Raw genomic sequence first — 16,231 nt, forward strand, 5'->3', positions numbered from 1 at the left:
ACTAATAAAATGAGATTAGGGAAGTGTATTTTAGCCAAATATATTTTTTTAAGGTATGATAAAAAAAATAATATATTAAATAATAAATTAAGATACAAGGATTTTTTAAAATTTTGTTTGTTGAATTAGAAGATTAAGTTTATATTTGATGTATAGTGTATAGATTTTATACATTATTAATGAATCATCATTGTAGAAGTGACATCATATAATTCATTATTCATTGACTGTTTATTTTGAAGGTAATTTCTTTTTTTTTTTCCTTTAATTTCAATTATATTTATTTTCTTTTGAATGTGAGTTTTTGAAGGTAAAGAAATTATCTTAATTGAATTTTTAAAAAAATAAATTGGAATAATTTTTTGTTAGGGATTTTTTTTTAATAAACCATAACCCATAATGCAATTAATTGACTTAGTTTTAATGAATTTGTTTTTCAAAAGAAAAAAACTGGAAAAAAACCTTCTTCTTTTTTTTTTTTTTTTGAAATTTTGTAGTATTTGAAGTAGTGATGGATGCACATGCTGCATAGCAATACATATATAGAAGAACAATAGGAAGACACTTGTGATCACAGCACAAGGCTCTCAATCCAAGATCAGTTTCATAGGTAGGATCTAGGATATTTATTTGACAGAAGGGATTTTTATCTCATTTATGATTTATTTATTGGAAGAAAAAGGTTTGATAAGATGGCTTGTGCTATCAGCTCGGAAAACATTTACAAAGTTACTACATTTTCATGAATTCCTTTGTTCATAATGGAGTCGGGTTGTAATGCAGTAAAGAACAAGGACTGCAAAGTGGATTTGAATGGGAGTGCTGAGTCTCCTTCATTATCCATAAAAAGAGCTGATGACCAAAGCAAATCGTTGCACAATTTGGTAACAAAGTTGACGGAAGAGGAGTTAAGCATCCATGACAGTGATTTGGAGTCCTTGATGAACAGCCCCATTCAAAGCATTTCAAAGAAAGCTCTTACTGGGAGTAGCTGCAGTGGCAGTAGCACTGGCAGTAGTACTAGCAGTTCTTGTTGTGGAATTGTCAGTGAGGAAGAAGAGGATGGGTTCCTAGACAATTGGGAGGATGTTGCAGATGCCTAGATTGCAGATGACAATCAACATCACTCAGCCATGTACTCTCCTGCCAAATCTGAAACTACGGTTGAATCTGGTGCTGACCAACAGATCAAGGACCAAGGAATAAATCAGTCGAATTCAGAAAGTGGGTGAACAGTTTGTGGTTTAAACAGGAATTGTCCAGCACGGAGACCTGACAATACTTTTCGTCGTCGAAGTCGCCCAGCCTATCACAACAGCATAATATTTCTTTGAATTCAGATTGACATAATGGTCATGGGGCTATCACCTGGGCAGAAGGAAGTACTGTCTGACCCTTCTTCATGCCCTATCTGCTGTTCATGCGGATTTCAGCTTTGCCTCTTCTGTCACAAAAGGATTCCTGAAGTAGATGTGCAATATCCTGGATGCAGGAAACATTATGATATCAGTAACAGGAATATATGTTTCACTAGATGAGGCTGCATTTTCAACTCGCCTGTTTTTTCCTCCTAAAACTGGACTAAACCAATGATTAGTTTCATTCCTGCTTGCATAATGTTTGCAAACTTAAGTGTAAGAAATAGATATCGGTATCTGAATCTGAATCTGAGTACTCTGGTTGGTGATCTTAGTTTTATGATAATTGCGTACAATCCATTACTTTCTGTGCTCGCCATTGCTCGCCTTCTGGTTCATAGAGTATGTATTGTTTTTCTTTCCCTTGTTTTTATTGTATTTTTTTTAATGTGTTCCATATGTATATTGGATTTTTTACCGTAAAGAGTCAAAAGGACTTTGGCACTTTATTCAGATGTCCTTTGTTAGTTGTTACTTGGATGTCAACCCGCTGCTCTATCTTCCTTGTAAAGAATGCTTTTGGGTTTTTCTCCCCCCTTTGAATTATCATTTACTGACCCTTAGATTCCTTTCGCCCAAAGTGGAGAAACCGCATGCATCTGCTATAGTGCTACTTGATAAACTAACATTCTGAGCTGCATTCACGAATCGATAATCATGGCATTTCTTGTGATTAATACATGTAATGTATAGACAGAGACTTTACAGGTTAAGATATCAGACTGGAAGGCTGAACTGTGTTTGCAATCGCCCTGATTACTAATGGCTTGGCATGATGAAAGGTACCATCTCCTGCAGTTTTCTACTCTTCCCCTTTTCACACTTACTACGGTATATATTCATTTGCAGTTTCTTTCTTTCATTTGTTTAGTCTGAAATGGTACCATCTCACTTTATCCTATAAATACTCAAAGAAGGATAAAAACTTTGCTGTAATCCCTCCATGTCAGGCTGCTTTATGTCCATTTTATTGATAAAATCAAATTCTCCCTTTATTGACTGTTGATAAGGATTCTTCCATATAGATTGCATTGCTCTTGTTATCTCTCTCCTTTCCCACATCACTTGCATTGGCTGCATCTCTGAATTTGATATGAACTAACTATTTAATCATGAACAATTGTGAGGTTTGTATAAGATTATGAATCCAAGCTGATATGTTTTTCTTTCCTTGTTGTAAAAGTAGAAAAGTACATATGAAGACATTAAGCCTTAAGATATACAAAAAGAATAATCTCAAATGGTCCAATCATAAAATGTAGGTTTTGGTCAGGACTTTCATCACGTATTCAAATGAAGCCTAAGGAGCTTCAATATAAGTTAAGATTTAGAAGCTGAAAGTTTCAAAACCAACTGTTGGATTATCACATGGATTATCACATTGGCAGACTCAAATACAATATGCGGGATCTTAAACCCTCTAAGCAAACAGTGACAACTGGTAAGTCTAAGTGCTAATTTCTTTAGACGATAATATTAACAAAGATAACCTTCTTCATTGTTTTACTTGTCCAAACCCATGTCTGGGTGTCTAAACTCAAATTTAGAGTCACTAAAATAGTTAAAGCTGGTCCTGCAAAAATTCTAGTTTTGGCTTGCTAGCAGGGAGCTAATGCATGGTTGAATTTTCTATTGATGTTGACTCAAGTAGCAAGAAAGATTTTTTTTTGTTATTTTGAATTGGAATCATTGAGAGATTATTAAAAAGTATTTTTTTTTTCATAAATTGGTTAGATTTGATATAAATAAATTTACTTAAATCAACCAAGAAAAAAAATATAGGATAGAACAAAGAATCCTTCACTAACAAAAAAGTTGAATTGGCCTTCGCTGTATACCCCTCTTGTCGCCTGCTCTGCTTTCTTAGACTCTTCCAACCGTCGGGAGCCATCAACATAGTTCCTACACAGTTCAATTTCCTTTCCAAAAGGACTGAGGTTGGTTAAGAATAATCCAAGAAATGTATGAAATACTTTTCTTTGGCAAGGAAAGAAAAGGAGAATAAAGGATATATCTTCTATTGGTCAAAGAAAATTATTTTGTCATGTGAATTGTGATGGGAATTTTCAAAATAGAACACCCAAAGAAAAAAAATAGTTGAAAGCCTGTAGATATTCACGTTTGTCTAGGTGACTGTGCACACTTGGAAAAACTTTGTACAAATAATTTAAAGCTTAAATCCATCAATGTCTTTTCTGTCTTTGGAAAGTAAAAAAAGAAAAAAAGAAATCCATTTTCCTTGCTATGTTGTGCATATTGGTAGCCGCGTCCCTCTTTGGAAAAGCAGACTTGTTTGGACTTTTCTGAATCTGGGTCGATCTTTCAATCTTCTTATCTTCATATAATTACTTACTTTTTTTTGTCTCTTCATTTCAGTTTCATTTGGAGCAATAGTTCTCCAAGACATAGTTCATAAGAAACTAGAACAAAAACCCAGTTCCTACTTTGCTTTCATATTTGGATATCATGATTATATTAAGGCCAGTTTTTGGAATTTTTTTCTTGTCTTCTTTGCTTCTTTTCCCTGTAAATGCAATCAGGTTGTTTACAGAAAACGTGACAAGTAGATGTGGGGATGAAACAGAAATAGGATCAGATTTGTTCATGAAGTTCTTGGAGGCCCCAGAGTATCAGAATGGTCCCGAATGTCCTGTTTTGGCTAAAGAAAGTTTGGTGACCCTTCCATTGTTCATATTGCAATGACAATTGATACGGAGTATCTGAGAGGTACCATAGCAGCAATCCATTCAGTTCTCAAGGATGGTTCTTGTCCTGAAAATGTGTTCCTTCACTTCATTGCCCCGGATTCAAGCTTGGTTAACGTAAATGACTTTAATAGAATTGTGAAGTCTGCATTTCCGTCTTTGAGTTTCGAGGTTTATATCTTCCAGGAAATTCTTGTCAGGAATCTTATCTCATCTTATATCCGCCAAGCTCGACAACCCTCTAAATTATGCAAGAAGTTACTTAGCTGATATACTTGAGGCCTGCATTGAACGTGTGATCTACTTAGATTCTGATACCATTGTTGTAGATGACATCCAATAGCTATGGAGTATAACTTTGACTGGATCAAAAACCATTGGAGCACCAGAATACTGTCATGCAAATTTTGCCAAGTATTTCACAAGTGAGTTCTGGTTAGACCCAAAGCTATCCAGGGTTTTTGAAGGGAAAAAGCCTTGTTATTTCAATACAGGTGTGATGGTGTTGGATTTGGTAAGGTGGAGAGAAGGTGACTACAAAAGGAAGACTGAGAGATGGATGAGAATTCAGAAAGAGAGAAGGATTTATGAGTTGGGTTCTCTTCCAACATTTTTGTTGGTTTTTGGTGGAGACGTTGAGGCCATTGATCATAGATGGAACCAACATGAGCTTGGTGGAGATAATTTGGTGAAAAGTTGCAGACCTTTGCATCCAGGTCCTGAAAGTTTGCTGCATTGGCGTGGTAAAGGGAAGCCATGGGTAAGGCTAGATGCAGATAGACCTTGCCCAGTTGATTTCCTTTGGGCACCGTACGATCTGTACAAGTTTCGGGAATATCCTCACCAACAGCAACAAACAACAACAGCAAGAATTGCCTAGATTTGCGTCTGATTCTTTGTGATTTATTTCTACATCTTTCACCTCATTTCAGTCCATTTCTATTCTTTTTTGTTAACCTTAAGTTTTCATTTTTGGTTGTGTAAATAGACACAAAAGAAGCTGCGGAATATTGTTTCAGTTCTTGTATCAAGGGTTTTTTTTTTTTTTTTTTTTTTTTATGCAAACCATTTTGGTTACTTTGAGTAATTCTATATTTTAAAAACCTAATGGTAGATTCCATTGAAATTTTCAATGGTCGTGAGGTAGATAGTATAAAGAATCTGATGAAACAAAATTATGCAATCAAACTCCTGGAATTCCCCTCTTTATATTTTCTTCATTTCTCAGTTTTTACTCTACCATTCGGGAATCCATGAAGCACCATAAACTACACAATTTGAAGCTTCCCTCTTTTCTTGCTCATCCAATGGAGTTACCAATTCCACAAGCCCGATATCTTTCAGGGGTTTTTTTTTTGCCTGTTCTTGTATTTCAAATTCGAACTTCTGTCAAACAAACCTACTGAAGAGCATAGGATTGTTATAAGTATGCAGCATTACTTCTATAATCCTTTTCAGAAAAGGAATTGAAGGTAATCATTATATTGAAACTTTGAATACAAACATCAAACAAAGCATCCATCGCTGCCTGCCCTAGATAGGCAAAGAATTTGAGATAAACATGCAAACGTTCATGCCTGGCTTCACAATGCGATGTAGATGATATATGGGGAGAAACAATTTCAAATGAATAGGGTTTGATATTAGGGACAGTACTCAGCGACACAACTGCAAATAGGTTGGTTACTTCACCAAAGATTTTTCAAAAGGTTCTCATAATGAATCAATATTTCTGTGAAAGCATGCTGAAGAAAATTGATGTCATAATCATTAATAGCTTTAATGGAAAAGAATGTATATTATCGGATTAACCAAAAAAACACCGGGCCAAAAAGGAAAATTATATACATTTGTCATAATTCTTACTTTACAATAATCCAACAACACAACTTAGATGCAATCTGTTTTCCAAGCCTCTCAAATGATGGCCCATTAGCATGCACCTGCCAGAAGAAAAGCCAATCTTAATGTTACAATTTGTAACGCAAATACAATGATGGGAGAAAACACAAAAGAAAAGAAGAAATCGAAAGGGGAAGAAAAGTGGTACATTTGATATATTATAACAGAGGAGCGGTTATCAATCTCTTTTATTCGAAACAATAATTTGTTGAGTTTTCAGTTATGTTATGAATGAAAACCAGGAATCTCTTTCAAATCAAACAGCCCCATAGATTTTTTTTCTTATTCATCCTTCACCTCAACAACTACAAGGTGCATGCATATGGCTATAGGCATGTATGTACATTAGCACGGTCTTTGACTGCAAGAAAAGCCTATTGTAACCACCTAAACATTTGGAACTAGCTTGTAAAAAGCAAGAGCATTGATTAATAAAATAGAAAACACCATACCAGAAAAGCAGCTTTGCAAGGTAATCACGGGAGGTGCCAACAGTGCCACAATTTTCATCAGCAGCATCTTGATGATTTCCTGTGTTTACCATCCCTGAATCTCTCATAAGGTCATCCTTAAAGTACCTTTGCAGTATATTTTGAACAAGCTGGTGGATTATTTCCTCCACTTGTACTGATGATGGTTGGGATAACTCCATAACCTGGCAAAAAAATTACATAGAAGGTGAAGACATTTCAAGTTAATTGCAGAATCAAACTAAGATAATTCAGATCCATGGCAAGATAATATAATAAAGAAACACTTGCTGGTCATCACCATGTCGGCATCCAAGGATCGTAAATACTCTAACAAATCATTCCTGTTTTCCCTGTCACATTCTATTCGCACATTTTCCTTCTTCTGGGCATTCAGTTCCTGAAAACATACAGTAATTAGCTTATATGGAAGGAAAACAGGAAACACATTATAAAACTCCAACACAGCCAAATAAAGAATTAATCTCTTTTTTTTTTTTGTCGAACAGACATATCTATGCATGTATATATACCAAACTATTAGTATTATGATCCACCAAATGGAGGAAAGATGACCAAATGGAGGAAAGATGGATTCACCATTAAATAACTGCTTGGATATGTCAAACTTTGAAAACCAGGATGACAAAGTTCAATGTAAACATTCTTATTAGCACATAACAAGAAAGGGACGGTCGAAAATATATTGTCAAAACATGTTTGCTGCTAACGTACTTTAATAACCAGAGATACAGTCAGGAAGATAAAATGCAATCACTACAAACTCAATAAAGAAACCAGAATTTAATAACCAATTTTCCAAGCAAGAAAACCTTAATTTTATTTTCTCAAAGAAATAACTTCCTCCAATTTTTCCATATAACCATCAAACACCATTTCACTAATTTACTACAAATTTTGCATCTTTCCAATCCTTAATTATAAAAAGAAAATTATGAGTCCACAACCTATTTCTTTTTAAAGCATATATTAAAAAAGTTTAACATTTTTATAAAAAAAAAAAATCTAAAATCCTCACCTCCTCCAAATCAGATAACTCAGCCCGCAGATTCTCAATATACTTCAAAGCCTCAGGCGACAAATCCCCGAAAACCCTCGGCCTTATCTTCTCCAACTCTTCAAATTCACCACTTCCACTCTTTCTATCCTCCCTCTTCTCCTCAACCACCTCACTCTGCTGCCGCCTAGCGTCTTCCTCCGTCTCCTTGGCCAACTCCTCCGCCGGCGCCGCTCTTTCTAGATTCCTCATCAAGGAAACCCTATACTCCGCGTTCCACAACGTATACCTAAAGAAAAAAATAATCTCTTTTATTCTAAAAACAATAAATTATAACAGAAAATTTTTCTTTTTTGAGGTTGAAATTAAAAAATTTTACCCTGTGATGATAGAAGAGAAGAGAATCCGATGAAGAGGAGGTTTCGAGAGGGAAACCAAAACCGAAAACTGATCAGATGGGAGAATCCCTAGCATAGTTGAGATAGTCCGCTTCATCGATTCCTTGGCGGAATCAGAAACCCCCTTGGAAATAACGGAAGTGTCGAGAGGTTCGATGTGTTTTAACATATTAGCTATCACTAAGAATCCACGATCTAAATTCGATTTATGCGTTGACACGAAGTAGTCGTCATAGACTCCGCCGCCGTTTAAGCAGCATCTCACAGTTACAGCAGAAGAAGAACGGTTGCGTCGGTTGGGGAGGTAGCGACAGAGAGAAGGTGGAAGGGGTTTGGCTGACAAGGCGGTGATGCGGGAGAAGATAACGGCTCGGGTTGTGGCTGTCGATGCCATCAGAGGCAGTTGAGAGCTTCAAGAGCTCTTTTTTTTTCCCCTTAATTTCCCCTTTTTTTCACCGTATTATTATTATTTAAAACTCGTTTTTAGGGTTTTTTTTTTTTTTTAGGCCGACGAGACACGAGAGGTTGAGAAAATAACCCTTTATTTTGAGATAATTACATGTAAGCATTATATTTTTTTATAAAAAATTATGTTAATATTAATTACAATTAATCTCGTATTAATATTATTTTAAAACATTTAAATATATTAAAATTTGTATCTTCTACCCAATAATAAATGATTTAACATTTTATTTTTTAAATAAAAATTAAAATTTAATTCAATTAATTCATATAATTATATTTTATAAAAATTTATATACTTATTTAAAATTTAAATATTATACTTACAATTTTTTGCTTTATTTACATATTATCATATTTTATAAAAATAAAATATAATTCAATTGGATGCATGAATTAAGTAAACCTAATAATATTAAATATAATTTAAAAATAATATAATTTAAAATTTTAATAAAAATATTTTATATTTTTATATCAATAAAAATTATGATTTATAATTTTTATATAAAATATAATATAAATATATAAATTACTCGATCTAATATTAAGAAACAGAGTGATTAAAGAAATAATTTGGCGGTTGGATTTGACAAGATTAGAATAAAATGGGTCTAGGGGCAAATTTTGGTATATTAACTTTTTCTTAAAAATGAGAAAGGATCAAGGGGAATTGGGATCAAATCAACATCTTTTTTCCCACTTGAAAGAGAAAATGTTGGTGAATACAGAAAGTTTGCTTTGGTATATGCCTATTAAGAGGGGAAGAAAAGGACTTTTAACTCATTAATGGTTTGCGTCATCTTAATATGAAAACAATGAAGGATCATGTCATCATCAAAGCTCGAACCAGGAGTCAGTCTATCATAGAAAAACAAGAGCCAAAATAGGGAAAAAAAATTGATGGTTGAAGAAAATCACTAAACAATGTAGGCCCATTGTTCTTTCACTAAATCACATTTCTCACAAGTAGGACAATGAACAAGTGGGGAGGTGGTGCATGTGGCTCAAATGGTTTCTTAGCCAAGGCTTAGAACCACAAAACCCTGTGATTTTGACCCCACCTTATGGTATACCGCAACTTTGCCCCAATAATATCTGCAAAGTTTAAAAATTCTACTAAATCAATTAGATATATATGATGATAAAGGCTTGAAAATGAATGTTGATAAAGCCCTGGAATTGGTTGAGGATAGAAAAGATAAGGATTCTTCTTTCAAGTAAGGACAAACTCACCAAGATGTTCATAGAAATAATGATATGATAGCTTTTAAGGTCCTGTAATTATTCTGAAGTTCATAAGACTTAGCTGCCAATTTCAAACAAGAGAGGAAATGAATGTAAAGACAAAGTGACAAGATCGATATCGATGAATCTGTGTAGCCCATGATAGCTATCTTGGTTATTAAATCTATGAAAAACTCTTCAAATTCATAATAATTTCTTCCTTCTTTGATCAGTAATTCAGTAACTTATTGCATGTTCAAGTTTCTAAACAAGGAAAGAAAAATGTAAAGGAGCTCGAAGCTCACAGAAGGCATTAGGAAACGCATCAAGTGAATGGTTATGATTACTGGAGAGGGATGGATAGAGAAAATACACCCAACAAAGTGTCATATACCTGTAAAAAAAATGTTGCGTTCCATTTTGAACATGTGTATTTGGTCATCTTGATGTTAGAGAATCAGAAAGGGGGATCGGGGACTTAAACGAATCTCTTCTTTTCCGGTAACTTCAGCATACCAAGACTTCCATGCTTTCATGTAATGAGCCAAAAGATCACTAAGAGCTGCAACACCATTAACAAAACCATATCATACAATTACAATGGCAATTATATGGATTCTAATATGACCACGCCTGATATGCAAGACAGGAGCAATCCCACTAGCAGCTGCCATTATGTTTTATACATGATCCAAAAGGAAAAGGACTCATTCTGTCTGCTGAAACAACTGAGGAAAGTAATATATATTTTAAATAATGAATCAAAGAAGGTAATATACCTTGATTAAGATACTGAGGTTTATAAGTAGACGCAAGGCTCTTCCAGTCCGAATTGGTCTCACATTTTTATTTCCTGAGGGCATACTGGCAGGAGTAAAAGGGCCAAATACAAAACCCTTGGAGCTCTGCTTTGAATGCTGCTCCATTTTATCTGCATTCTCATGCTTAATATGCATTGCCATATTTTCCTTTTGGTTTAACTTCTGATAGACTGAGTTTGCCTTTGTTCTCTTTAATCTGTGGTTTGTAATCTCAGTCCCAAACATCCTCTTCTTTGATTCATTCAAAACCAAAGCTGTCGTTGATCCATTATGAAGTTTGGCTCCCCATCCAAGCCACCTAAATGCCGGTTTCCTGCTATCAGGGTGGTGGGTCTGCAAATCGATCAAGCAAATAAAGAACTAGTGAGAAGCACGGGACAAGTTTTAGGCTTCTTTGAGGGCTGAGGTCGCTTATGATTTATGATCCTTGGGCATGATATGGGGGGAAAAGAAGGAATTCTTTTTTGCAGGATTTGGATGTGCTTTTTGCGATAGTGTCATTACCTTCTCTATCAAATTCATGGAAGAAAGCACATTGGCAATGTCATACAATCGTCTAACTTTTGCTGCAACCATAGCAAAGCACAAATGATTGACATTAATAAAATTTAGAAATGAAGTTAATAATGGTGAGTTCCATTACTTCTCATAGCAGTTGAATTGTGGACATCACCCAGCAAAGCAACCGCAGCACTATCAAGGGTGATCATTTCAGCCTGTAGAAAAGAAATCAGATATTAAACATACAGGACAAATTTGTTGGGCTAAAAATCTCTAATCCAATCACACACAGCGGAAGCAAAATCAAACAATAAATCAAACACACAAGAGACAATAATTTAACATGGTTCGATCCAACTGACCTACATCCACGGATGAGAAACAAGATCCACTAATTGTAGAGAATTACAAACATACATCATATCATCAATCTCACTCAGCAATCGATACTCATAAGACACTCTCAATTTCCTCTAATCCTATGGAGTATTCTCAATCCAAACAAACACAAATCCAAACTCTTGTGCACCCTTTCAACACAACCAAACACATACCCATATGTTCCCATAGATCATACCTATGTGAACCCTCTCAATCTCCTTTAGTCCACTCACAAACAAACATACACACCCATAAGACGTAGAGTCTCAATACTCCTATGGGGTGTCTATCCCACAAAATCCTATAACTCTCTTACATCTTTTTCTCATACCTAACCCTATAGAGATTTCACCTATTTATAACCATACAAACTTGTCCATTAAGAATCCCTCTGCTCTTAGAATTCTTCTCCTGTAAGGCAAACTTACCTATTAAGAATCCCTTTCCTTTTAGAATTCTTCTCTTGCAAGTTAAATTTACCTATTAAGAATCCTCTTTCTCTTTGAATTCTTCATTTGCAAGTCTTCTTGTCCATCAAGCAATATCTGACAAATCTCAAACAAATCTCTTATGGGATTTGAGTCAATATTCCCAACAAAATTAACGGTTCATAACAGCAAACCCACATAAAAGAGAAGTTCTCTTACTTCTTAGCAAAGAAAAAGCTTGACAAAATTCTGCGCGATAAGCCAGAGGGATTTTTCTCTTCTGGTATCTAAGCAAATAAACAGCAATGCTGGCTAAAATACTATAAACAAATGAAAATTTGTTTTACAAAAATTGTGTTCCACGCATGAATGACTGTATGTAGAACAATGATCTGTATTGCAAAGTAATTTACTAGCATATCAAAAGACAGAATAAAAAGGCTATGTTTAGATGATTCTGAAGGAATATCATGCTCTTCAATCTTCATATCTAATGACAGTCTACTTTCATTTTCATCTGAGACTTAAACAAAATAGCTCCGCTATTTAAACATGGAAAGACGAGAATATTGACAAGAAAATGTCAGCATTTTGACTAACAGTGTTAGTCAATGGTTCTATAGGTACCGGATCGTTAAAAATAATATAGTTCAAAGGCCAAACTACGTATTAACCCTACTTCAAATTAAAGGCATAAACTGAATCAAACTAAATTGATAAGATATAATAGACCCAGTTTCCCCTTTATATTACATCACTAAGATATGTTAGCAACTGTCTCAGTTCCACTCATTGAAAAACCAATTTGCTTAAGTTTCTTTGGGGCTAAAATTTTCAGCAAACAAATGAAGTAAAGGAACTACAACAGAATTCTACCCTTAATGATTTGTTGCAACCTGAAATACAGAAATTCTGTTTCAGAGCCTTTTCCTGTAAGCAGGAAAATGACAAGTCCGGTTCTTCAGTTAAAAAATAATTATAAAAAAGGTGAAAATGAAATGAAAATTAGAAACTTAAAATCTACTTAAGTTTCTCCAAAGCCCTTGGAATTTCTCCATTACCCTTCCGTAAGAATTGATTCTTCCCTTTTCTTGCCACTACCTAAATAAACATAAAAACCCAATAACCAACTCAAGCTATACCATTCACCAAGTAAACCAATAAAAGAAATGATAACAAAAAATGAGTGTAAAACAAAAAAAAAAAATTGCATCTTACTCCAATACTCTCCAATGTATTCACCACATCATAGATACGACGACGTTCAACTCCTGAAATATCCAGGAGGTTTTCAATAAAGCCCATTAATTTAATTCTAATAAAATGTTGATCTTCAAGATTCCAACTTTTGGGGCGAGGAATTATTAGTAATCATTTTCATTTTATCAGCAAGGAATAGAAAATTAGATAAAAGACCTAATTCTTAAGCGGCATCGTCGAGTCCAATCGTTTGAACATCGCCATGATTATACAACGCCATGAAACCGATACAAAAGAATGTTAAGAAGTTTAAAGATTGAACAAGATCAAATCCAAGAAACTTCAAGGAGCTAAGAAAAGATTTTACTTGGAGCACAAAAGGCCGAGAGATTGCTCTTTGCTACGGTAAAGAGTTCTTGAATTAGTTTCAGATTGTCGGGTAACAAATGAAGACATGGATGTTTTCCCGAGCAATAAAAAGTGAATCAAGAGAAGAGAAGACGTAAGAAGGAAAGTTGAATCTTGTTTTGTGCTTGGTCGGTGAGAAAGAGAGAGAAAATTTGGTTGGCGGGTTTGTAAATCCAAATGTGAAATCAGATCTGGTGTTTGTTTTCTTTCACATTGGCTGTTCGGTGGGTCGCGCGAATTCAAATTGAGATCTTGAACCGCGCTTTTACTTTCACATTTTTGTGCTTGACCTCTTGCTCGGGCTTGTATTATTATTTGTACTAAAAAAGAGTTATTATTTAATAAACCACGTTAAAAAACTTTAATTTTACAAACAAATTTAAAAGAATTTTTTATTTTTATAAATGAGTTTAAAATTTTTGACTCATGTTCATTAAATTACATATAATTTATTTTTTTTCGTATTAAAACGTTGGTCATGAACGATTTTAGATATTTTTCAAATAAAAATTTTTAAATTTTAAAATATAATACGACGACATGATATAAAAATAATATAAATTAAAAATATAACAATAATATTATATAAAATTTTAATAAAAATCATAAATAAATTTAATATAATTAAAAAAATATATTTCATGTTTTTATGTTAATATAATTTATAATATAATTTTCATATAAAATATAACATTAATATAATATTTTACACGATACAAATATTCGAATCGATTTAGTTCACCCGTCAAATTCAAATCTATTAATGAAATCCACTTAATTGGACTGTTTCAAGAATTGAAAGCTATGGATTGGGTGCCAACAGTGACATAATTATGTTGAACTCATAAGTAGTTCTCGATAAATTTCCAATGTTGCAAAAAGAACAAATCAAAAGTAGTTTCCAAGTATAGATCAACACCATGCCAAGAAAAAATAACAACAACGCAAATGGAAGTATTCAAACAAAAATCAATTAGAAAATAGTGATAACAGACTGAGGAACTTGAAGCTGACTAAGAATAAAAAGAAGTTAAAATGACTGTAGAGAGATGAAAAAGAAAAACTCAAAACTTCATGGCTCAACAGTACTAACTTGTTGCCATTCACCATCAACTGCTTCTTTCCATAAAGTTACGTTGTTATTCCCATCGGCAACAGACAACAAGTTTCCGGTCAGCGACCATGAGACCCTCCAAACTGGGGTCTTGAAATCCTTCAAAATCTTACCCTCCCATTGTTCTCCTTCTTTAGCACAAGTCCAAATAACAACTTTCCCATCCTGAGAAGCACTTGCAATAGTGGATTTAGGAAGCCCCAAGTTGGGTGCCCAAGCAACATCCCTCACCCAATCAGTGTGCATATGGAGGGCAGGGAAGCAGTCCATCTTCCAAGTACCATTAGACAGCTTCCATACTTTCACAGTATTGTCACAACCACCAGATGCAAGCTTCTGAACAGGATCCAGTAGACCAGATCCAACTAAAGCACCTGGTGCTGTTGATGGTGCCCATGAAACTGAGGTTACTCCAACAGGGTGAGCTTGGTCTATCCTGGTGGTATCCCAACCACCATCAGCCCTAGCAGTGAAGATCGAGATATTCCCATCAGAAGATCCACAAGCCAAACAGAGGCCAATTTCATGGGGTGCCCATGCAATGGAGTTCACAGATGACTTATGATCATTAAAAACATGAGCCTGAAGCCACTCATTTGGATTACCTTCCTTCCAGATTATCACCTGGCCATCGTAAGAACAGGATGCAAGCACTGAACCAAACTTGGGATGTGCCCAAGCAACCTCCCAAACGGGTCCTTTATGGCCATGTAGAACAGCAAGTTGCTGTGAACCTGAGCTGGTTATACCAATGATCTTAATGGTAGTATCAGATGAGGCAGTTGCCAAACGTTTTCCATAATAATCCATGGCAACATCATGGACTGTGTCCTTATGGCCTGTCTCAATTTTCTGTGCAGGCATCTTTCGAACTCCAAGTGGCGGCTCCTTATATCTTCAATTTCAATATCCAAAATCATATCAAATATACATTGATCGATAATATTTAAACCACCCAAGTCATTTCAAGTAATTCTCAAACTCTTTTACGTGCAATAGCAATCTAAATATCTAATATATGACATTGTGAGCATTTATACCAAATTAGAAATCGCTAAGGCTCCATTTGATTATTCATTTGCTACTTGCTTTTCCTTTCAGCAAAGGAGCATCTTTGGGTACAGAAACAACCAAATGTTTTCAAAAATTAAAATTTAAACCTTTTAACTCTCTTGAATAACAAAATGCATGATTTGGCTTCAGAGCAACGTCGAAGATGCAGCAAATGATAATCCCAAACAAAAAAGAAACAAATTTTCCTAAAAATTCATGGGGAAAGATACAAAAACCTAAGAGATACCCGCCAAACAAAATCAATCCCAGAAATCATAACAAAAAGATCATTTTCTAATAGAACCCAATTAATTTTATAGCATAAGGAATTAAAATCAAAACAAACCAGAATCAAAAATTCAAAATTGGGTTCATTTCAATTTTCATATCCACAGGATCTTCAGTCTAGAAACTATGAATCTAAGTCAAACTTAAATTACCATAAACAAAACAGATCTGAAGATCATATAATACATTTGAGAAACAACACAAATGGTTGAAAATTAAAGCATAAATCAAGAAATAAGTACCCGATAGAGAGAGAAAGGGAGATTTAGGAGTTTGGTAACGGCTAGGCTAGAGACCAGCCTGAAACTGTAAAATTTCGAGCGAAAAGGAGAAGTGGCAAACTGTATTAAAACTATTTCTGGGCCGTTTTGTTTGGACGCGTGGATTGTTATTTGGAGCCAAACAGTAATAAGAGTTAGCTTAAGCTAATCCAC

General features: G+C 34.6%; 3 protein-coding genes and 2 pseudogenes across 12 annotated transcripts; 2 read left to right on the plus strand and 3 right to left on the minus strand.

Annotated features, from left to right (window-relative positions):
* The first annotated feature begins 434 nt into the window (after positions 1-434).
* On the plus strand, positions 435-1,481 carry LOC149516623 (uncharacterized; annotated as a pseudogene).
* Positions 1,482-1,552: 71 nt separating this feature from the next.
* LOC111292522 (putative galacturonosyltransferase-like 10 pseudogene) lies at positions 1,553-5,141 on the plus strand (annotated as a pseudogene).
* Positions 5,142-5,869: 728 nt separating this feature from the next.
* LOC111292524 (uncharacterized) lies at positions 5,870-8,348 on the minus strand. The gene is made up of 5 exons (XM_022884951.2): positions 7,893-8,348; positions 7,535-7,802; positions 6,797-6,895; positions 6,478-6,680; positions 5,870-6,066 (listed from the first exon to the last, which is right to left on the minus strand). The coding sequence occupies exons 1-5, from the start codon at positions 8,303-8,305 to the stop codon at positions 5,991-5,993; spliced, it is 1,059 nt and encodes a 352-aa protein (XP_022740686.2). The 5' UTR covers positions 8,306-8,348; the 3' UTR covers positions 5,870-5,990.
* A 918-nt stretch (positions 8,349-9,266) lies between these two features.
* LOC111293414 (E2F transcription factor-like E2FE) lies at positions 9,267-13,593 on the minus strand. Of its 10 annotated transcripts, none has more exons than XR_016345878.1 (9): positions 13,151-13,587; positions 12,953-13,005; positions 11,954-12,021; positions 11,068-11,140; positions 10,929-10,990; positions 10,383-10,757; positions 9,998-10,165; positions 9,613-9,685; positions 9,267-9,474 (listed from the first exon to the last, which is right to left on the minus strand). XR_016345878.1 is itself a non-coding variant. In XM_089767026.1 (5 exons), exons 1-5 carry the CDS (start codon positions 13,037-13,039, stop codon positions 10,136-10,138), a joined length of 627 nt encoding a protein of 208 aa, XP_089623152.1. In that variant the 5' UTR covers positions 13,040-13,593; the 3' UTR covers positions 9,267-10,135. The 10 variants fall into 10 exon arrangements, 1 of the variants encoding a protein (XP_089623152.1); XR_016345876.1 differs by having other exon boundaries at positions 11,954-12,835; XR_016345880.1 differs by lacking the exon at positions 11,954-12,021 and having other exon boundaries at positions 13,151-13,588.
* Positions 13,594-14,291: 698 nt separating this feature from the next.
* On the minus strand, positions 14,292-16,175 carry LOC111292063 (protein transport protein SEC13 homolog B). The gene is made up of 2 exons (XM_022884250.2): positions 16,040-16,175; positions 14,292-15,351 (listed from the first exon to the last, which is right to left on the minus strand). The coding sequence occupies exon 2, from the start codon at positions 15,318-15,320 to the stop codon at positions 14,415-14,417; it is 906 nt and encodes a 301-aa protein (XP_022739985.2). The 5' UTR covers positions 15,321-15,351; positions 16,040-16,175; the 3' UTR covers positions 14,292-14,414.
* Positions 16,176-16,231: the final 56 nt, after the last annotated feature.

This window comes from Durio zibethinus, chromosome 10 (genome assembly GCF_047325235.1).
Source record: "Durio zibethinus cultivar Kanyao isolate XHJ-2024 chromosome 10, ASM4732523v1, whole genome shotgun sequence".
Classification (NCBI taxonomy): Eukaryota; Viridiplantae; Streptophyta; class Magnoliopsida; order Malvales; family Malvaceae; genus Durio; species Durio zibethinus.